Source organism: Argopecten irradians, chromosome 15 (genome assembly GCF_041381155.1).
Source record: "Argopecten irradians isolate NY chromosome 15, Ai_NY, whole genome shotgun sequence".
Lineage (NCBI taxonomy): Eukaryota > Metazoa > Mollusca > Bivalvia > Pectinida > Pectinidae > Argopecten > Argopecten irradians.
The window spans coordinates 4,034,740-4,058,927 of NC_091148.1; the positions used below are offsets into that span (position 1 = coordinate 4,034,740).

Genomic DNA, 24,188 nt, shown 5'->3' on the forward strand with positions numbered 1-24,188 from the left:
TCCAAATACATGTACTTAAATAGCTAAAACCAAATACTGAACATTGACATCAGAAGTCTGCATGATCAATTCTGTCCATATTCATTAATTTCGACATTTTGAAGTTCCATAATCGGCAGCTCAGTTGGCTTCATGTCCATTCAGATGTTAATTTTTTAATTTGATCGGAGAAGATATGTCAAATGATATGAAGATAATCATTATAGGATGTCAAATTCATATTATGAGGATATAATAACAAGTTTTCATACAAAATTCATCATGTTGATATGTTCCAAATTATCTTGGGTTCAGTTTCATCAACACTCTTAACTTAACGAACTTCTTAACTTAGAATTTTACATAGGAAGGCATTTTATTATTAAAGGACAGTTTCTGAACTTCTGCTATACTCTCCTATATATAGAGAATTATAAGTTAATGTATTCCTGAAAGTTTAAAAATGTTTATGAATCTAGGGTCTGGGCTCTGGCTATGTTCCCAGGAGAATGTAAAGATACTCCACCGCCGACAGAGCATAAATGATATTCATCATTTGAACAATAATTGGTGTTTTATCGTGTATACATATATGTCTTATTAACACAAAAAATAATGTAAAATAATATCTTTTCCCGTTGGTCCATGCGCAATCAGTACTTCATTCCATATACGATATAGAGCCACGGAATTTGTTCGGGATGCAATTACTTATTTTTCATATTTTTAACTTGAAGTAAAATTAGAAGCTCAAACTTTTCAATGTTAGTAAAGGTGTAAAGTACCTTAATTTTGTAACTGAAAAAAAATACTAAATCGTCTGCTCCTGTTTTTGATAGTGAAAAAATACCATATATCGGCGATGGAGTATCTTTAAGGAATAATTTTTCTTACACAATTTGAAGACTAGTGCATTGATGCCTGAGCATCTGTAGAAACTACACTTAAACAGGTTTTGTAAATACACCTAACAAAGCACCACCAAATTCTACAATTAGCTACACACATGTTTTTGGCAAGAAATAATAATAACATGTTGAACTATTTCAGCTGAAAATGAGACAAATATTTGTAAAGGACTAGGTATGGTAAGGATCTTTTGTGGTCCCCAAATCCGCTATTTTTCAAATTTTGTTATTCTAAGATTTTAATCTTGCATTTCAAATATTAACTACATACCTGACATATTTGATAGTACTATTAGGTAATATAGCAGTTCTAGTTGCCATTGCAACCATTTTTATTATACATAAATTATGCAAAATGTGAAAATTTTATCAAAATTGGCCTTTTTATGCAGTTTTTCATCTAGTTAACATAGAGCGCATTCTAGAACAAACTTTATATTTCTCAAAATGATGAATTCTTTGTGACTAGAAATTCCCTTAAAATATAAATTTTGTTCTAATTTGTGCTCTTTTGCTTTTAAAAGAAAAACTATCAAAAAATATGCCAAAATTGACCAAATTTTCAAATTTGCATAATTTATGCAAAGTTACCATGGTTATATAGCAAAAACATACTTTCTGTCAACAAAAATATCTTTAAGTTTTTATCAGGGGCGTATTTAATATTTCAAACACAGCAATTTAATTTCTAAATACTTAATTTGAAATTTGGTAGATTTAGGGGCCAAAAAGAACCATTACCATATCTAGTCCTTACATTCCTGAATATTTCACAATAAATGAATATCATACTGTACAGTATATATAGAACATTGTTACTTCAAACAGTGTTAATGACTCCTAGATAACATTCCATGACTTCAACTAAATATAACTGTACTCTGATCCATTATTATTTCTCCTTAAAACAGGATCACAATACTTGTGAGTACAAACATTTTTTGACAGGATCTGTCTTTCTAATCAGGCTGTTCCAATGAAGAGAATACCCCCTCCACATGATGTTGTTTTGTTTAAAGATGCTCCACCGCCGACACATTGTATTTTTTCATTATCAAAAGGAGGATCAGGCGGTTTAGTATTTTTCTTCAGTTACAAAAATTACTTACTTACACCATTACCACCATTGAAAAGCTTGAGCTTCTAATTTTATTTCGAGATGAAAAATAATTAATTGCATCCCGAAAAAATTCTGTGGCACTATATCCTATATGGAATGAATTACTGATTGCACATGCACCAAAGGCAAAATACGAAAATAAATATTATTTTCTGTGTTAATTAAACATACATATACACGATTGAACACCAATTATTGTTTAAATAATTAATAACATTTATGCTTTGTCGGCGGTGGAGCATCTTTAAGTGGATCTCTCCTTTTCAGGCTGTTCCACCAAAGAGTATACTCCCTCCACATGATGCTGTTTTGTTTAAGTCGATCCCTCCCTTTTAGGCCGTTACATTGAAGAGTATACCCCTCCACATGATACTATCAGGGTTTTATGTTGAAGACATGATGCTGTTCTATCAATTAAGAAGAGTTCATTCTTACGTCTTTAAATTATTTTAAAGAATGCCATTAGTGAAATACTGAAAGTTGTCATATAGTTTAGTTGTGAGCGAGTGAAGACTAGATTCCACCAAATTCTCCACATACAACTGGAGCTGTTCCTCAGTAAGGTTCATGTGGAATCTCTCCTTCATCTGACGACTGGTTGCCCCCTTACTGAAGCATGGCAGCTGTGACCCTGTAAACAGAGGTCAAGGTCAAGTATAAATAAAGGTTCTAAAGATCATCATTCCCAAAGGTCAAGAGTAAATATAATAATTATGATAAAAACAACAGAAATAAACTACAGCTGTAGTAGCCAGAGTAGCCAAATAATGCTCCCAGCTGCATACAATCAGTAATAGCTCCATTAATAAGGGACATTAGAGAACCCTATATAGTGTACGTAACTCCCCTTTATGTCAGGGGTCTGTGTACATATCAAAATCTGTGAATAGTTTAGGAGGAGTTTGCCAAACAAAGTTGTGTCTACAGAAAGACCGGATCCCCCCCCCCCCCTATTACGTTTGTTGTGGTGGGTATAAAAATTCTTTAATCTTCTTTGAAATGTAAAGAGTCATGGGTGCCTTCCAATGTAACATTCAGTTTTTTATTGTCCTATTAACAGCTAGTGTCATTCAAGGACCCATGTATACAGTGTTACAGATGTCTATATTTGGGAGGCTGTGGTATATTCCTGTTGTGTCTCTTTGTGATAGTGGAGCTCTTGCCTGGTAACTTAAAGTGAATAGTCGGGCGTTGAAAACCAGTCCCAATGTGTTGATAAGCCTATCAAAAGTCATTTTATATTAAAACGATAGCCAAGTCCAGCTTACGTTGACCAGTTTTGCCCATTGAAATAATTGAAAAGGCCATGTGTTTAGCATAGTTCTAATAATAAATTCTGAATGCAAGGCTGCGTGGTACTATCAACATGGACATAGCCTGTCAGGATGATGTTTTAGGATTCCTATAATATAAATTAATTGCTTTGCATGCATAGCAATTTTGACAGGAAATTTAACTTTTCAATTTCATAAGAAATTATACTGGATATATAAACATAATTTCTACCAACTTTAGCCTTCCTTTGACCGACTATTCATTTTAAATGCTATCTCGGTGAAGCATACCACCAGAGACATCAAATATGACACCCCATCAAGTCACATTATACTGACAACTGTCTAAGCAGGAGCATCAACTATAAGGTATCAATGTTAATGAAATATATTTGTACCTCAAATAAAGACTTTGAGAAATCAGGATCCACAACATCTTACCTGTCTGCATTATTTCTACCAGGAGAATAATCTTGTCCATGTGTTTGCGAGACGCCACCAGTCCCTGGAGGATAAGGATTTTGAAATACTCGAACATATCACTCCCAAGTCCTCCCATCACCTGCAAGGATTAATTTGCTTTTTTTAATATATCATAGAGTTATCTCCCCTTGAAAGCCAATATTGACTGTTACATGTATAGTTTAGATTAGATTGTGTCATTCAATTTTTATCAATTTCATCCAAATTATGTCATTCACTCCCAAGTCCTTCCATTTCCTATAAAGATTAATGAGCTTAATACCGTTTTAAAAATAAATTTCTAGAGTTATCTCCCCTTGGGAGTTGGTATTAACGGTTAGGTTATACTTAGACTAGATAGATTATGCCATTCATTTGTTTTACTTTCGCGAATTTTGCGAAAGTTTGTCTCCAGGAATAAACATCTACTTTATTTATTTAATTACTAATTTCAATTTAATTTAAAATTTGAAAATGTTAATCTCGACGAAATTCTTTTGAAATGGAAATTGCAAAATTTAAAAGAATGTTAGTTTATTTAAAAGGATAAAGAATGTTGTTTTACAGATGCTTCTTTGCATAAATACATAAATAAGTTTCTAGGATTATCTCTCACCTCCACAAACTCATGAGTAAGTTTAAATGGCGAGTTCTCGAAGCCAAGGTTTTTACCAGGTGACGTGGAGAGGATGAAACCAAAGTCTATGTGTATTATATGTCCGTGAGAGTCAAGCAGAATATTCCCGTTATGCCTGTGGAGAATAAAAAATATATCAACTCAATTATCTCCATCAATATTTTTCAATCTTAACCAGCAATCCAGGTTTTTAAATTGATTGTGATTAAATACTGTTAAGCTCTTTAAATTAGCAGGGTCAATATATCCTAGCTTATATGAAGCATATTCATGGAAGCTGAATTTAGTGGTTCACTACTTCTTTAAAATCAATGAAATTTTTTAATATTTTACTGATAATTCACGGTTACAACACTTGCCTATCTTTAACTTGTATACCACTAACCTATCGTTAACTTGCATACCATTAACCTATCGTTAACTTGTATACCACTAACCTATCTTTGACTTGTATAAGATAGCACAGTAAACAGTATCCCGCACAGCTCTGGACAAAGTTTTTCTGGGCGGTGAGGAACTCTTCACTATTTGGAGGTCCAAATTCCCGAATGAAGTATTCCCTTAGGGACACCTTGCAGTGTTTTTTAATCTGATGAAGCGAAACAGCGTTGGTGACGGGCTGAATCATCCCAGAATCCATGGCCGTTACTAGGATGTGGTATGGCAGGATCCATAAAGGCACATGCTCTTGATCCCAGATCGTCTGCAGAAAGTAAAAATATTTACCTTTAATAACAATAGACCATGATTAAAAAAAAAAAGAAGAAGAAGAAGAAGAAAAAATACCCTAGACTTTTGGACTTTAATTAATTCATGATTTTTTTTTATTCTGAAGTGAAATAAGAAGCTTTTCAAAGATGGTGTAAAGTAAGTAACTTTCCTTACTAAAGAAAAATAATTATTTGTCTGCTCCTGTTTTTAATAGATGAAATTAATCATTCATAAGTGGTATATCACTTTTAAGAGAAATATTTGTAACAATATATAGAAATATTTAGATTACACAGCTTTTGAAATACTTAGCTGACACACTGACATTACTGACACACTGCCTCCACCGACACACTGCCTTTACCGACACCTTGACTCTGTCCCACAGTGTGTCAGTAAGCTCAGGATTCACTGTACATCACTCTACCAACCTTTAGTTGTTTTAGGACCTGATAGACCAGAAGTTCCTGACGGAGATCGTCACCGCATTTGATAATGACCGAGAGTAACTTCCAGTTGGGTAAGTGTCCGTATGGAGAACTCTCTCGTATTCTCCTTTCTTTTTCTTCCCATGGCTCTTTAAGTGCTGCTGCCGAAGGGTCATCAGGGTCACGCTGTCAATATTAATGAACAATACTGACACACGACACAAACCATACTGTTAATGGGGAATTTTAAGTGATGTGGAAATTTAATGTTAACCTTTAGCTGTTGAAAATATCCCACCCATTATATTTTAAGAATGTATGAACCTCTGATGCTAGAAGTTCAAAGGTGTGTACATCACGAAAATAACAATGTCGGGTAATGTTTACAGATACCTCAATTACGAACTTAGTTGATTACAGTCAAACCTGCCTTAGAGACCACCTCTGTATAAAGACCGCCTGCTTAATAAAACCACTTTCTCAGAGTCCCAAATGCACAATTTGCTCTGAGAGTATAAATATCACTTGGCTATATATAAAGGCTACTTTTACTTGGTCCCTTGGGTTAACTTTATATAGAAAGGTCTACCTTGATGCTAGTGTAACTTACCTCAAATTTGCCCTTTGGGGCTGAAATATTTTCTGAGAGACGTCTCCGTATATCGCCCGCGGCTATATACACTGGTTCCTTACTGTCAGCACTTGTGGAACTATCTATGGAGAACTGGGAAAGTGTATCGCTGGATCTATACCGACCAGTAAACTGCATCTGAAATTGATAGCAATCTGTCAACCACTTATCTTTACTTTAACAATAATTATCTAACTTAATGTATTATCAATTATCTAACTTAATGCATTATCAATATAAATATGTCAGTTTAGAGATCCCAAAATGACAATCAATTTGGTAAACTTGATAAGTCCTCACTTCCGGTAATGATGACGTCACAAACATCACTTAAAACAATAATGTAACAAACACTGAAATGTGGGGCTAATCAACGGTAAATCGTACTTTACCCATGTTGTTTTGGGATCTTGAAACCCCTATTTGATATTGCTGTTGCATCTTGGGACATCTGGCTCACTATTTAATTGATCAAGCTAAATTATAAAGAAAGGTCCTCTGTAGCCAAGAATTCACCAGGGTTACAGGGTCTTAAAGATTATGTTTGGTGAGTGCATTTTCAGGAAGTAATAGTGGTATGACATGTTAATGCATTTTGGTTTATGTACACTACATACATTTTTGCTGACGATCATATCTTATACTTACCTGTAGTATATCATCTTCCTCTTGTGACCAGCACTCAGCGTCGTCAAACTCGCCCATATTCCCGTACACATAAAACTCTGAGTATGGAGAGTTACCTCCTCCGTTAGCCCGTGCACAGATAGCGCTGAGGTCTTCCTCGGACCGCGTGAAGCGTAGTGTGTTCTCCAGGATCTTACCCGGGACTTGACTCGTGTGGGCATTCTCTACCTCCAGGACCTCTACATATAACAGGTACGGAGCCTGAAAATAACAACAATAGCAGTTACAAACTTCAACTATTAAAATATAAAATGGCTTCCTGTCGGCCATCTTGTTGACCATGACCAATCGAGCCCAAAATGCAATATGCACAACTAGTGCCCTAGGTAAATCCATATACGAAATTTGATAAGGATCCTTTCTGCACTTTCTGAGAAATAGTGTTAATAAGAATTGTTAACAGATGGACGATAGACGAAGTGTGATTTGAATAGCCCATCTTCCTATGTATATAGCTACTATTTATTATTCGCGTGTTACAAAGTTATGTGCCCTTGTGGGTAGGTATTGATTATGATGCCATGTTTTTGCGACCTTAACAATGTATTTTTTAAGAGAAAACAATGTGAGTTTCGCTCACAATAATGACGTCACAAGGATACCTACCCACAAGGGAGGTAACTCACTACAAAGACAGAATATTCCGTACCTTTTCCTTGGAGTTAAGTACAATTGCCTGAGTGTGGGGTATCCTTACAATATGGTGGTTACAATTGTCAGCCGAAGGCAGCCAGATTCGAGCTGGTAAATTCAAATTCAGCATGGCCAGCTCTGCGATTAGACGTGAAGCTGAAAGAAAATCTTAATAAGTCATCAGGATATTGTAGCTCATTAATTCCCCCATCTTTTTTTTTATAATAAATTGTTCCAGTCATAAAATTGGAAGAGATTTAAAGTTTACTTCATTTATTATTTCTTTGAACTGCAGACTACTTTACTTTAAAAGTGTTATTTCTTTCATAATTGCTAGAAAAAAACTAACACTTAATAAGTGCCCCCCTTGGTCAATTTACCCTGTCACTTATTAGGTGAAATATGGTATTATTAAACCTACTTCTGGCTTCTTTTGTGGGCAGTAGCTGCAACTTTGACCCGATGTTCATCAGTGCGTTGACAAACTCTAGCTCAGGTGAGAGACGAGGAGCCTACAATGAAGAAATAACTATGATAAGTACCTAAACAAACAAAAACATTCATATTTTCTCCCTTCTCTGAGTTTCACTCAGTTGGCCAATTCACCCGAATTTGAGAAATTAGGCCATTCCAATTTGATTTCTCGATCGTCGGATTTCCTGCTCCTACCTATTTTCCGAAAATGAAATAAAAATAATTTTTAACCCCTCCTAATTTTTAGCTCGCCTATTCGAAGAATAGGGGGAGCTAATGTTGTCACCCCGGCGTCGGCGTCAGCGTTGGCGTCCCATTTCACGTTAAAGTTTTTGAGCAAGTTTCTATTTTGTCAATTGTTTAAGCTTAAGTCATCATAAATGTTTATGATTTTATTTTCCTAATGTGTATGGATGCTGAACGTGATAATACAACCAATTTGGGGCCCTTTAGGGGGTTTTTGAGTCTGTTAATTTGTCATATTTCCATGTTAAAGTTTTTGAGCAAGTTACTATTTTGTCAATTGTTTAAGCATAAGTCATCATAAATGTTTATGATTTTATTTTCCTAATGTGTATGGATGCTGAACGTGATAATACAACTAATTTGGGGGCCTTTAGGGTTTTTTTGAGTCTGTTAATTTGTCATATTTCCATGTTTAAATAGTAAATACTTGAACATCAACTTCTTCTGAATAGGCGAGCTTTGCTGTTCTCCAACAGCTCTTGTTTTGTCAAGGAATCTGACAAACACGGGCAGATTTTTATAGTGTTCATTTTAACTAGTCACTATTTCCTGGTCACTCAGATGTTTAAATTATTCGTGCATTGTCTCTTAAACACGCAGGTATCTAACAAACCTTTACAACAGCATACTTAAATGTCACGGTTTTCCGCCACCATGTGCAGACAGAGTGGTACTTAGATATGGAGACTGAGGGACACATACTTTTCAATAGGACGTGTCCCGATTTCAGTCTGTTTTTGTCGATGTCCGCAACTCTTTTAAAAGACTTTGCATTCGATGTCACATTAAAAATGGCAACCATGACAGGTGATTTGACTAGCTGACTTACGAACGAAAAACAACATGTCAATTATTTGATGGCAATCACTTTGATACGTGGCCCACATAGCTTGTATTTGCCAACATGTTTTGACTACTTGACTTAGTAACAGCTAGGTGATGATTCGTCTGCTATTCGATCAAATATCAGTAAACTTTAGTGTTACTTATGTTTCATTTTGACTTCTACAACAATATAACATACATTTGCCTTCCTTTTTGTGTTGATTTGTTATGTATGTTTGCGTTTGAGTTACCCAAGGCCTTTAATGAGAAAATCATAAAAAATGAATTTAGAATATTTCTTTTATTAATGCTGATACATGTGGTGAAACGTTTGAGCCATACTGTCCATACATTTTTATATAAATATACTTTTGAAGACAATGAAGTAATATAATTAAAATGAATAATCTTTGTGTTTATATTTTTTGTAGTTACATGTATAAACATTATCTCATTTTAAGTATGAGCAGCTAAATAAGTAACATGCTAAACAAAAATATTCAGTTCCATACAATATCAATATTATGTAAAAACTAAAAAATAATGTGCAAGTCGGATGAGGTTATATTGGTTTGAAAGATTTTCCATTAACGCTAATCGCTGATTGTGTCTATTTGTTTGTTGGTTTTTGCTGATAACTCTGTCACCAGCAAATTAATTATTGAAATTATTGACAATAAGTAAAGCTTTCTTGATTATTTCCTTTTAAGTATTAAACATTGCTATTCAATGTTAAAATTGTCATGATTTGTCTTAAAATTATAATATACCATGTATTGATAGCAATTTGTGTAATAGCATATTTTCAATAGCTGTACAAATACTAGACTTCCTGTTATTTACATCTTTGATACCGTTACCAATATGTATGTTGAATACACTGAAGAAAAAAGCAAAACTACTATCTTAACATAAAAACTCGGTTATTAAGTGTTATTTCACATATGAACATGAAAGTCTAATAAAGAATCCTGTGAACAATATCAAATTTAATGTCATGATAAGGTTATTGCACATGTGTCTAAAATATTGATGAATTGGCCATATGACATGGCTTAATGCGCCAGTTATGTGATAAATGTTTTCTAGGCATGGTTATCTCCCCTTGTTTGTAATGACATAAAACATACCCCACAGTGGCACAGCGTCTCTCTGCCAGTAAGATCATTGACGATGGCCTCGGAACTTTGATGACAAGTACAGCCGTTATCAAAGGCACGTCCAGTCGATAAATCGCCGGGGTTTTCGGCAAGGTTGGAGGAGGAGCTACTCTGGGAACTCTTCATGTAAATACCTAAAATGAAATGGGTCAAAGGTCAAAATGTCAAAAATTATTTGTACAACTCCTAGAATGTCAGACACACAAAATGATCTTAATGTCCTGCATCCTGGATGCTCCAGGGATTACTATCACTGTCGTAGTTTCCACCCCTCGACTATGTCATAGCAAAACTCAGGCTTCATTGTGCAACAAAAGATGAGGAGGTAGTTTGGTTCCTTGATATACATCAACAAGACTCAAATAAAGGTACACTACTGTGTGGCTTTGAAATTAGATGTTGGTCTCTGTATAATTCAAAACAAAACAAACAAAAACTTTGACCTAAAGTTTCAGCACAGATAAATCAATGATGTCACCAGTTCTGACAACAATTACATGAAATTCAATTTACGGTAAAACCTCCATTAGTGACTGTGGACCTGTATAATAGTAAACAACTATCACAGGTAACAATAGATATTTCTTTGTGTAAACATTTTAGCTATAATATATAATGTAAAGCCACATTTTTTCAGGATGACTTAATTTTGCGTTTTTGTGCATCAGAACTTTTATCACAACGATTTAATGTTGCAATAAACCTCTTTGGTAACACTTTAATTGAACTTGAAACATTTTTGCGCAAATTCATTTTTGTAATTCCTAATCATGTGGGAAATGCACAAAAATTTAAGTCACATAAAAATAAGTTGGTTTAAAGTGTATCCCAGTTTACAGTTTTGGGAGACTATCTAACTTCACCATGAAACATTTCTTCATGGAATAATAGGGGTGTAACAACACATTGGACTATCAAAATATTACGATTGTATGCCTCTCAAATTGATCAATCGATGGCAATTTCAAAAAGTCGATAACAATCGCCGATAGTACGCCAATCTATCGATAGTTTCAATAGTCAGATATTTTTCTGTAAATTGGACTAAAATCATGTACTCACAGAGGTTTCATACAGTAACAGACTAACAGTCACGATAAAGTGTCACTTTTATTCAATCCAAACGCAAACACCAACAATGTTCTCAATCACGATCTTCATTGCGTTTGAGTTTGTACTGACGGTAGCAGGTAAAGGGAAGTAACTCTAAACAATACTGCACTAGATGTACGTCATGACGGCCAATTCATCGACCAGATTGTAATCAAATTCAGAGTGCAATACTATCACAATACTATTGCAATTGTATTCTGCAATAGTTAAACTATCGCAATAGTGTTTCCCATGATAGCAATTAGTATTGCAATAGTTAAAATTGTAAGCGATAGTCACTCCTAGCCTATGGAATAAATCTCTTATACTCATTTTGTATCATAAAGAGACCACCTATCATATGTGTCTATATAAAATTTTGGTCCTTGAAAGGTCCATTTTGAACTGTTTGACTCTATAACTACCTGTTGCGTCTGATCTTGAGCGGTGATGTGTTCGCTGTTTTCCTGATGGTGACGGCGTCGAGGATGGGTATAGCTGACTCGGGGGAACAGTTGGACTCGGCAAGTTGGACAGGGTACGGAGATGACTGTGGGGCTTAGGTGGCCTGCAAAGTAGAACCACATTCTAGATCTAAAGGTGGCTAAACTGATTTTAGGAACCGTATATAAAGTTTCTCTGAAACGTCTTTCAAAATAATGTAATCATCACTTTAAAATTGACACCCAGAACTTCACAAAAATTATCATATTCCATCTTTCCATACTACAGATCGAGTTGTCTCCCTTGCAAGTAGGTATCCATTGTGACGTTGTTATTTTGTGAGTAAAATTGGGGTCGTTTTCTCTGAAAAGTATGATGCAAACACATGACGTCACAATCAATACCTACCTGCAAGGGCAGATAACTGTAATATGCAAATACAGAATAGTGGACCTGTAATAATCCGGATGATAATAGTCTGGAGAACTCAGTCTGAATGGAAATTGTCAGGAAAAGTCATAATCCGGACAGTTTGAGCTAGAGGTATGTAATGCAAGTGTCCAGATCATTAAGAGTTCACTGTGGACATGTAACAACCACATTACATACCGTATTTTCCCTATTAAGAGCGCCTCCTCTAATAAGGGCGCCCCCACGTTTTTTGCTGAAAAAATCAACTAATTTCATACAATTTTTGTGCCAGATTGTGACGATTTTTCTTTGCAGACGCTAAAAAAATACTGTTTCACATCAATCTGATGCTTAACAGATACCCGATCAGCTTTTATAAGCACTAAATTTGTTGCATTGGACAACTTAGGACCTCTTTGCCAAGTGTTTACACATAGAAATAGCTAGAACGCCATATTCAAAATAAAACGTGTCACTTGAATGCCCCAACCACGTGTATGGATGAAGACTAACTGGCAACAACATTTTAGCGATGTCTATATAGGTTTTATGATTACTTACTGTATATCTATGATAAAGGTTCCTAAATAACAGGAATGTTATCATTTCTAAGCATTTTATTGTGTGCTCTTGTCGGAATTCCCATCTGCCACAAAACGAAAGTAGCGATCGAAAGCACCGTCCGCCATTTTGTGTACGCATGGTAAACAAACAGGCTAGCATGAAATGCCAGAATTCCGTGAAACAGACATATTTAACCAATGTTTGATACTTCTGGTGCATACATTTCTTCATAATTATGTAATTTCAACACTTACTTGACTTCAAAACGTAAGTTGGTTATAGTAAGTTTCAGAAAAATACGAAACTAAAAGCAGGATGACTATAATCTGTTTCAGAAAAAACATCTAAAAATGGTCTCAAATAACGGCGCCCCCTTTGGCCATTTACCTGCGCCCGGCGCCCTCATTAGGGAAAATAAAAAATTATATTCTGTTGTTAAATTCAAATTTTTCCTTACTCAAAGAAATTTTCTGTGAGTAATGGAAAAATAGAAATCTAATACAATTCCAGAGACTGAGAACAATATCTAGTTTTTGGTTTTTGGTTTTTCTGAGTTTAATTTAAAGTGTATTCACATTTTTGACCTTATGACATTTTAACTCTGATATTCATGATTAATATTTCAATGGCTTATTAGATCAAGAATTAAACAAAGAGGCTCATTTCAATTCCTAACAAAATCTGGATATTAATGACTGCAAAAACATAGGAACATATAAAAACAAAACTACACTAAATTCCGTTTACCTCAATTCTTCATTAAGTATCATATTTTTCAGTTTGACACCTTGAGAATTTTTCCATGATGGTTTTAGTACATCTGCTGAGAAGGCTCCAAGGATCCAGGCTGTTCTCAGTGAGAACTCTACATTGTAGCGACACCTGCAAAAATAATAGTCTATGTTAGTTACTCATGTACAGCATTTATATTGCTCTTGCAATGTTATATATTCTAGCTTGGTTCATTATTTCATGATTATTAAGGATCAGTTCAAACATTGACAACCTTCAGTTTTAGTAATTCATTGAATAAAATATATTATATATGTGAACCATTTTATTTTCATGACAACTTAATTTTGTGTTTTTCTGTTGAATACAAAATTCACCATAATTCAATTTTATGATAAAGACACTTACGACTTTCTTTTGAAGCAATTTTATGGCAATTAATTTTCAAGATTTCCTATCGCCCATGAAATATGTGAAAATAAATCGCTTATGAAAATAGGTTGTTTTACAGATTGCTCTGCAGATATAACTTATATAGCCGAAACATCACAGCCTAGTACATTTGTCATGTAATCCATAGCCATGAGGGATAGGGTCACATCATCTTACATCAACAGAGACCCACAGTTGTTGGCATTACTCTCTCTACGGATATATACTTAAGCTTATTCACAGGAGAAGCGCAGTACAATCAACAGTGGGTCTTAAACCATGATCGTCCTATATATATATACCACCTGAAAATGAAGTACAAGTAAAAAATCAACCCCACTGAGAATGAGGTAAAACTATACCCACCTATGAATGAGGTAAGGATGTAATGCTTCCGCTACGTCATGCATATGTATATACATGTTTAGGATCTGTGGCAAATAGAAGTCCACATCAGCTTCATCAAAACTGAACATGCGATTACCTGAAACAAAAGTTTGACATAAAATTAAAATAAAATGTTGGAAAGGTTGTTTTTTTTGTTTTTTTGTTTTAAATTATTTTACAAGAATGGCAAAATAAGTTTCAGACTTTAAAGATATTCCATTCAAGGTAAATCATTGTTTTGAGCTTCACCAGAAATACTGTAGTATATTGTCATGGTCATTTTGTAGTCTAGATCTGTCCAGTGTCCAGTCCAGGTCAGGAATTCAATTCTGATAATATAAACATGTATATATAAATAATCATTTACAATTTATTATTTAATTCAGTTACATTTTTAAATACTAAACAAATCGGAGCTCTATTTCTGATTCCCAAAAAGGACAATTTGTGATTTTTCTTTTTTTTTATCTAAACTAGCTATAGGCCCAGTTTCACGAACATGTAATATAACTATTGAGTTCAAGGGATGTTCGTGAAACTGGGGACTTCATCTAGATCTACTTACCTAAGTAAGTTTGAACACCAGGCTCTTTAGAATTAAACAAATAGGAAACGGCTATTGACATATCAAATAGTTTTGACTCAAAAAGCCGAAGCAACCATGACTGCTTCCCGGATGACGAAGATTTGGCCTTGACCTTTCCCCCGGGGAGAGGTGGCTTGCCGCATACTTGTCCTTCACCGCTGGGTGGAGAAGAAAGAGTTGTTTCCCTTTCTGATGCTGAATTACTTTTATCATTCGACACAATTTCACACTGATTTAAATCTTTCGTCACTTTTTCTTCACTTGTATCCACATCGTTTTTCACAGTTAGGTTTAACGTTAGATCTTTTTTATCTGGTGTTTCTAAGTCTGTTTTAAAAGTCACTGTTTGATGGTGAGAGGATTTGGGTACCTTTGATAGTGTTTCTGTATCTATAGACTTATTATCACATTCACATTTATGCTGAACACCATTTTCTATCACAGAATCTTTTTGTCTCTGCAAACAGGAATCAGAACTCTGTGTAGATGAATTTGAATTTTGGCTTTGTTTTATTACTTGTAAAGAAGAATTTATTACAGTTTCTTTTCCGGTTGAAGAAATTTCTGTGACTTGGGTTTGATGCTGTTGTGAGCTAAAAACAGCGGGCATGTCCTTGTTATTTTTGGAGTCTGTTGTCGCCCAACCTTTTGTATGCTCAAGGACAGAACATGAAACACTTCTCTGGTAAACTGATCCGCCATGTTGGAATGAGGAGCCGACACGTTTATAAGCGGCAGCATCGTGGCTACTTAACTGCTCCAAAACATTTGTTGGGTTTGGCATACTGCCAAAAATACAATTCACATCTCCGGTCCCGTTCGTATGTATTGGACTTGTTTCTCTCAACGGCGATTTTTGACCAGTAGGTTTATGAACTTGAGTCATCTCCCCTGATGGTCGTCGACCAGTTAAAGAGAAAATTGATTTTGTTTCGGCCATTTTACTTAATTAGTTTTCTATTGAATCATATTCCAGCATTAAATATCCTTCCATTCTCCCAACAAATTTTCCATGGAATCTGAAAAAACAAATAAACAAAAATAAAATTTATTATGAGAGAAATATTAAAGATTTTTTTCTACAACTGTTTATATGTTAATTTACTTATAACTGTAAGCATATATATATATATATATATATATAATAGTGGTTTTCATAATAATTTAGCGCTTTTCGCATCAGACATCATTTTGTGAATATATGATTGCACAAATTATCATAACATTTAATTGAATTGTCAACATATTTTACCTTTATTTACTTTATTTAAGTTTTATTACCAAGCAATGTTTTATGTTGAACAAAGAAGGAAACAACATCAAAAAAGTTTAAGTGGTGCACAAAAGTAATAATATTTTGAAAATGAAACATTTAGAAATATAGAAATTATACAAGTATCATGAGCTGGAAGTGTTAATTTTCTACAAGTACATATGTATGTGCCCACTTTAACAATCATGAATACTCTTGACAGGGTGCTGTAGGGAGATAGCCATGAAGCTCAAGTAAATAACGTAGTCGAAATTTCATTAAACATCTGAATGAATAGCAAAATATTTCAACTTAATTTTATTAAAACAAGAACCATATGTTACTATGGTAATGCAATAAATCGGCTGTCATATCTCAAAAGTAAAACAGCCAAACTGACAAGATTCGGCCCCGCCCCTAGGTCATATCGGTCTGGTTCATTTATAAACCCGGATGCTTTAAAAATAAAACCAAAGGACAATTGAAGATAAAATGACAATCATTACACTTATCTTTAAGTCGATGGGTCAACGCTCTGATTTAAGGAGCGATAGATAATCTTATAAATAGCCCCGGTCAGCTGTTCAACACTGTTATCAACGAGGCACATATTTCACACATTCTTCAATCAACGATGATCGAATCGTAACACAAAAGATAGTTACCTGTGCGAATCAATGAACACTTAAAACGATAAAAGTATTCAGTATCATTAATTTATCCATCGGTGAGTCAGTAAATGTATAACGTTACAATTTCCTCACAAGTGACAGAGATTTCTCACCATTTTCCATTCATGTCAGGTATGCTTTCTCTAGAATGTGTACGTCTCTGGGGGTAAAAGTCAGAGAGATATCGAAAGATTCTTAGAGGGCGCTGCTGGTCACATTCACTAAAATATATTTTACGGATTAGTCAGTTTAGATATTAGATATATCTATTAACAAATACGCGATTGTCAAACAAATAAAAGAAAAATTATGTTTTAAATTGTAATGATTTATAAGTCTCATATAAGTCCTTGTAAATTGTTATCACTATCATTTCCAAAGCTGTAACGACAATACACCATAAAAGTCATAAGAGTTGTCTCCCTTACAATGGTATTTTGCAATATTTTGGACAATGAAGGTTCGAAGCTCAATTATTGAATATAAATTTTAATCCATTTTGACTATTTTTATCATACATATTTAAAAATATCTTTTAAAGATAAAATTATCTTCATTTATTACCTCACCAGGACGATTAAAACAAGTACTTTGAAATACATAATGCCATGGAGTTATGACACATGACTTTAAAACAATAATACGAAAAAATATCGATCCCTAAGATTAGGTTACAAGATTAATTTCATGGTGTTGCAGTGATAGTCTAATAACACGCGGTATATAGGACGACGCCGGGAAACACACCGCGACAAATGATTAGTGCAGTATTAACATTAAGCAATTACATTTTACAACTCTGACAAATATCAATTTCACGTCATTTTCTAAATAAAAAGTCATTTCGGAGAAGTATAGGTAGTGGGCCTGTAGTATATATATAAGCCGTTCCTCATATATGGATATGTTTCTGACATTAGTGTTGGGGAACAGCGTTGGATTTCTTAAGTTGTTCGGTCTTTCTCGCATGAACATGAAAAAAGAAAAAAAAAACTTCAACTTTCTTTCAGTCTGGTGTCAGGGCCAGAGTGTCTCGGGCTATACAAAAGTACAAAGAACAGATGAAAATATTTACAACATTCAACAAATACTATATTAAAGAGGACAAACAATAGTACTTTTTACTTATTGTTTTGTTATTTGTTTGTTTGTGTGTTTGAGTTTTACGGTCCATCGACAACTAAGGTCATTTAATTTAGGGCCTTGTTATTTGTAGAGTTCAATTAGCTATAAAAATCTATATTTGGTATAATAGTACAAATGTATTTATTGAAGATGTTTACCGCTGACGAATGTTTTATTTCTCTATCAAAAACAGAAGCATACGTTACAAAAAATTACTTACTTTACACCATTACCACAATTGAAAAGTTTGAGCTTCTATAATTATTTCAATTCAAGATAAAAAAAATATCTAAAGAATAATGAATTGCAAATGAATTGCATCTCGAAAAAATCCAAGACACTATGCCCTATGAAGGTTTTTTTTTTTTTTTTTTTTTTTTAAATTTTTAGCACTTAGAGCTGAGACATCAGACATGTCAGACGTTTTCAGTGTCAGCATCGTATTTGTCCAAACCCTAAGTACCAATACATTCACTCTCGTCCGACATTCGCACCCTTATTACATGTGATTAAGATTATTTTCTCGTCACTTTCAGATCTATTAAACTATTTAACTCAAACTTTTTAACTTTTTATTGGTATCAGCAATTACATAAATCAAATATTTTTCCTTTCACTACTATTTTTTCTCTTCACTTCAACCCTCTAATCATCAATTACGTCATACAAATATTCTTCTTTTCAATATTATCTTTTTTACTTTCACTCAAGTTTTCTCTCTTGCGTTTATATGCAAAGTTCATGCAACGTAGGTATAATTGGTAACACATATTCCTCCATAGCTACTCATACAAAAACACATACTTCCATGCTTAAAACCAACTAAGTTTCGGTATACATAAATATGTACCTTAAATACAATATTTCCAATATTTATTATCATACTCCAACATTTTATTTTTCTCATTTTCCCCTTTTGTATTGTTAAATGTTTCGATGTGTTGACATTGAAATTTTGCTTTTCTGTCTTTAATCTCTTTTCATCATAGCGCTTTTCGTCGTTCTTTTATTTCATTATTATGTCATTTTTTATACAATGTAACCAATGATAGATCTTGCAAAACTGGCTAATAAGGTATGAAAGATATGATTACGGTGTTAAGAAAATCATCCAGTAAAAATGATGGGCGCAGTGCAAGAGTGATAGGACGACCCCCTACCGACAGATTGCACTACTCCCAAGATTCTACTCGTGACATATTAATTTGTGTCACATATAACATTACATTGTATGTACATAAACTGTATGTATCAAGGCCTGATGCAGGTAGAAGTTAGATGGTCACATATCCACCACTCCATATGTATATATAGTTACAATGTTCTCTAATACATTAATATAATTAAATCCCTACTCTTAATCTCAAGATAAAATATTTAAGCAGTCCGTTCCGTGCGATTTTTGTAGTATGACTTAAGACCCTTAGTTCATTTTCAAATATTGTTTTTTATTAACATTTTTACGTTTTTATCACTGGTATGAAATGCCTTATAAATTGAGTATCCTATTGAGGTTAACAATATATTGGTTTCGTAGTGTGCTAATTGATTAATTTTATATCCAGTTATTATGTATTTTAATTTCTTCAAATTTACTGTGTATCCAAATGAATTAATTGATTCTTCTATTCTTCTATATTAATCCAAAATTCGTCAAAGTATTTGCATTCAATGAAAAAAGTGAAGATAGTTTTCCTCTACGTGACATACATTACAAAGATTATTTTCCTCAATTTTTCATTGTTTTAAGTGTGTTTTAGATGGTATTATATTATGATATTGTTTCATAAGATTTCATAAATATTATTTATGTTTCCCATATTTATCTTAAATATGAGTAAGTTTTGTCCGAATGTGTTATAAATTGCTTTGGGAATAAGTTTCCAGTTCTCGTTAGAGTCACGTATTAATCGTTTAACCCAGTTAACGTTTAACATATCGATGTGCGATTCAATATCACGAATACTCAACCCTCCATATTCATGTTTTCCTTTTTACTTTCTCCCTTTTCCCTCCATATAAATTCAAATAAAGCCTTTTCTAATTGCTTTAATAAGCCTATACTTACTGCTTGTACATTTGCAAGATATGTAATTTTTGGGATTAATAGCGACTGTGTTACTACTATTTTTCCAAGTTAATTTTCTTTTTTCCCCAGTTTTTAATCATTTCACCGATTGAAGTTTTTTTTTTGCTTTCCCAATTCAGATTGCCACGTACCTTTTTGTTAGTTCCAAAGTAAATACCAAGTGATTTTATTAATTTCTTCCTTCCAAGTTATTCCAAATTTATGTGTTTGTTTTCCCTTATTTCTGACCAACCACAATCCTTCTGTGTTACTTTTGTTGAGTTTTGGGCCAGATAATATCCCAAAACGCTCAATTTTCTGAATTGCCTTAGTTACTTCATTTGCTTTAAAAAGAGTGTAGTGTCGTCCGCAAGTTGGACAATCTAAATGTGTCTGTTTCTAATGTTAAATCCGCTAATATTTTTATAACTTCTTATCTGGATTTCCATTATTTCGACTGCTATTACAAAGAGTAGGCAGGATAATGGGCAACCTTGTCTAACTCCTCTATGGATCGGATAATCGGCAGTTAACCAGTTATTGTTTTTAACGACACCCCTAATATTTGTATAAAGAGTTTTAACCCAATGTGAGAAAGAGTTTCCGAAACCATTTTTTAAGCATATAAAAAAAATCCATTCAATTGAGTCGAAAGCTTTTTTGAAATCTAAAAATAATGTGCATGAGTCGAGGTTGAATTTTTCTGAATAATCTATTATGTCCTGAATTTGCCTAATATTAAAGCCAATACATCTACTTTTATATACCCATTTTGGTCCGTGTGTATTATTTGTGGCATCACTTGTTTTAACCTAACTACAGGATGTAGAGATCGTAAGTGATCGGAAACCCAGGATTATCGGAGACGAGTATCGATATATCATTTTAATAGTTTAAGGGTGTAGATTAAAATTCGACAAAATAGCACCGTATTCTATGTATACAATGATTCTTACAGATTTTTGATCTATGAACACTCTGTTAGCTTCATATAATCATATATTATATTATAAACTGTGATTAATTGTCAGATCCCTGTGGTTTAACCATACATTATATTATAAACTGTGATTAATTGTCAGATCCCTGTGTTTTAACCATACATTATATTATAAACTGTGATTAATTGTCATATCCCTGTGGTTTAACCATACATTATATTATAAACTGTGATTAATTGTCAGATCCCTGTGGTTTAACTATATATTATATTATAAACTGTGATTAATTGTCAGATCCCTGTGGTTTAACTATATATTATATTATAAACTGTGATTAATTGTCAGATCCCTGTGGTTTAACCATACATTATATTATAAACTGTGATTAATTGTCATATCCCTGTGGTTTAACTATATATTATATTATAAACTGTGATTAATTGTCAGATCCCTGTGGTTTAACCATACATTATATTATTGAACTGTGATTAATTGTCAGATCCCTGTGTTTTAACCATACATTATATTATTGAACTGTGATTAATTGTCAGATCCCTGTGTTTTAACCATACATTATATTATTGAACTGTGATTAATTGTCAGATCCCTCCTCGACATTATATTATAATGTGATGTCTCACTCTCTCACTTCCTCTCCTATTTTCAACCATTCCCACTCCATTATTCTTTCACGCACTCAACACTATAATTGGGGATCTCTCCGGTGAAACATCTACCAATACAATGACAGGAGAAATACCTACAAATGTAGGAACACTCCTATCACAGTAGAAGTATCCAGAGGAAAGTTTACAAAAGTAGATGTAAGTGTAGGATTAGTACACTGTAACAATCTACATTTGTATCAGGGCAAACCTATGGGAAGGCCGATCAGGGTTTAGGGGAGCTTTGATTACACATTGTGCACCTGTGTTTGAAATTAACTATGACTGTCAATTTCGTTACGGTTATACGATAGAAACCGATCTTATTAAATATTCAGATTTTCAACAACTCGGGTCGATCCCTATTTCGTTTTCTGTCACTCTTAACTTTAACTTTTTTCACAGAACGCTGTTTTGTAATTTCTGAGCATTGATAAATTGATAAGATATTTCACCTTTGCGTAAAATATGGATTTTTTTATTTTATCTTTTAATTTCTATTGTAAGTAGATGGTAGGTAACTCTGTATATATTGAGGAGACGAATTACAGTTAATCCGCTTATCGGTAAGTACCGCTCCGTGTTAATTATCGCTGTCTACATTTAGTGACTAAATGGGCACAGGTAAGTCTATAAAATGTATAAAAGGTGAATCGTATAAAATATCTCCACTGATAAACTAGCGTTAAAATGTTACAAAGTAATTATAATATTTTTTTTCATTGTTATAGTATCTACACTAAACTATCACAAAGACAAGGGCATCGGTATATTATGTTCATTCATTCGTTCATTCTTCTGGTATGGCTTAGTTCCGTTTTCTAGAGTTTTTCTGTCTCTCCTGAACATGGGATACCAAATAGGTTGAATTCTGTGCAGCTGTATTGCCATTAGTCTTATGGTAGGCTACCAGTGACAAATGAGGTGATCTTCATTTATTAAAATGTCCATTTTTTTTTAATTTGGAAAGAAAGTTAGTCCAACTTTTGTTTATATCAAAGATGCTCCACCGCCGACAGAGCATAAACGATACCCATCATTTGAGCAATAACTGATTGATAATCGTGTTTGTTTGTGTCTAATAAACACATATATAATCATTTATTTTACTCTTGGTGCATGCACAATCAGTACTTAACTCTACATAGGACATAGTGTCTTGGATGTTTTCGAGATGTAATTCATTTGCAATCGATTATTCTTTAAACATATTTTTATCTTGAATTAAAATAATTATAGAAGCTCAAACTTTTCAATTGTGGTAATGGTGTAAACTAAGTAATTTTTGTAATGTCTGCTTCTGCTTTTGATAGAGAAAAAAATACCATTCTTCAGCGGTAGAACATCTTCAATAAATACATTTGTACTATTATACCAAATATAGAAAAATAACAAGGCCCTAAATTACCTTAGTTGTCGATGGACCGTAAAACTCAAACAAACAAACAAACAAATAACAAAACAATAAGTAAAAAAGTAATATTGTTTGTCCTCTTTGATATCGTGTTTGTTGAATGTTGCAAATATTTTCCTTTGTTCATTGCACTTTTGTAAAGATATTGAATAAAGAAAGTTGAAGGTTTTTTCATGTTCATGCAAGAAAAACAGAACAACTTAAGAAATCCAACGCTGTTCCACAACACTTATGTCAGAACTAACTAAGATATCTAAACTACAAATGTATGAGGAACGGCTTATATATATAACAGGCCCACTACCTATACTTCTCCGAAATGGCTTTGTATTTAGAAAATGATGTGAAATTGATATTTATATATTTGTCAGAGTTGCAAAATGTAATTACTTAATGTTAATACTGCACTAATCATTTGTCGCGGTATGTGTTTCCCGGCGTCGTCCTATATACCACGTGTTATTAGACTATCTGCAGGCCTGTGATTGGTCATTTTTTTCATTTCTGAACTGCTCCAGTTCTACTATGAGATAGTCCAGGGGTGGATATAACGTCGGTGATAGAAACTCCTGGAGTATCGAGGATGATGAAATTACTTGACACATTTCATAGCAATGCTAACACGGTTTATTGCTTTGGCGGGGGGGGCGGGGCCTAGCCCTTCTATTGCGTTATTTCGATACAAACGTTATCTAATTAACACATTTGGTGAATTAATGTTAATTTCTAGACAAGTAAAAATCTAACGGTTATTGCATTATTTACACGGAAACACGTTTTTAACTTTTTTTTTTCTCAAATTCTGTAAATTATAAAAGGGGAATGGGAACGTTGAAACTGCTGGGAATGCATGAACGTTTTATAATATAATCCGATTAGATTTCAATATTACATCTATATACATTTAACTGTTACAGAGAATTCTGCTTATTGCCTTAGTATATTTCCCAGAAAAAATGCAAATAGCCGGCATATTGAACATTCCTTTGTACAATAACAGGGCATGCATTTCAAACCAACGGTGTATATATGTATTATAGATACTTTAATATATGATAGTTTGTTTATTAGTACTGGTATTTTATAATTAATTTTATTTCCTGGAAATTTTTGAGGGATGCCAGGATTGGGACACTATGTTCACCTCTCTTTCATCGTGTAATCTCTCACAGGAGATCTCTCACACGATTCGTGCGTTTTAAAATCTAAAAAAGGTACAATAGCTAAAA

The 24,188-nt window shown here is 33.6% G+C and overlaps 1 protein-coding gene across 2 annotated transcripts; it reads right to left on the reverse strand.

Annotated features, from left to right (window-relative positions):
* Positions 1-2,052: 2,052 nt before the first annotated feature.
* On the reverse strand, positions 2,053-16,903 carry LOC138309520 (phosphatidylinositol 4-kinase beta-like). Of its 2 annotated transcripts, none has more exons than XM_069250742.1 (15): positions 16,860-16,903; positions 14,803-15,842; positions 14,217-14,334; positions 13,434-13,568; positions 11,693-11,835; positions 10,146-10,309; positions 7,892-7,982; positions 7,487-7,626; positions 6,799-7,038; positions 6,130-6,288; positions 5,523-5,705; positions 4,818-5,083; positions 4,360-4,495; positions 3,723-3,843; positions 2,053-2,638 (listed from the first exon to the last, which is right to left on the reverse strand). In XM_069250742.1, exons 2-15 carry the CDS (start codon positions 15,761-15,763, stop codon positions 2,457-2,459), a joined length of 3,039 nt encoding a protein of 1,012 aa, XP_069106843.1. In that variant the 5' UTR covers positions 15,764-15,842; positions 16,860-16,903; the 3' UTR covers positions 2,053-2,456. The 2 variants fall into 2 exon arrangements, with proteins under 2 accessions (XP_069106843.1, XP_069106842.1); XM_069250741.1 differs by having other exon boundaries at positions 16,741-16,896.
* Between the last annotated feature and the right edge of the window lie 7,285 nt (positions 16,904-24,188).

Coding starts and splice junctions, on each gene's coding strand:
- LOC138309520 (XM_069250742.1), bottom strand. CDS start 15,763: ATGGCCGAAACAAAATCAATTTTCTCTTTAACTGGTCGACGACCATCA. Junction 10,310..11,692: donor CTCAAGATCAGACGCAACAG/GTAGTTATAGAG, acceptor ATTTCATTTTAG/GTATTTACATGAAGAGTTCC. Junction 4,496..4,817: donor CTTATACAAGTCAAAGATAG/GTTAGTGGTATA, acceptor TATTCTCCACAG/GCATAACGGGAATATTCTGC.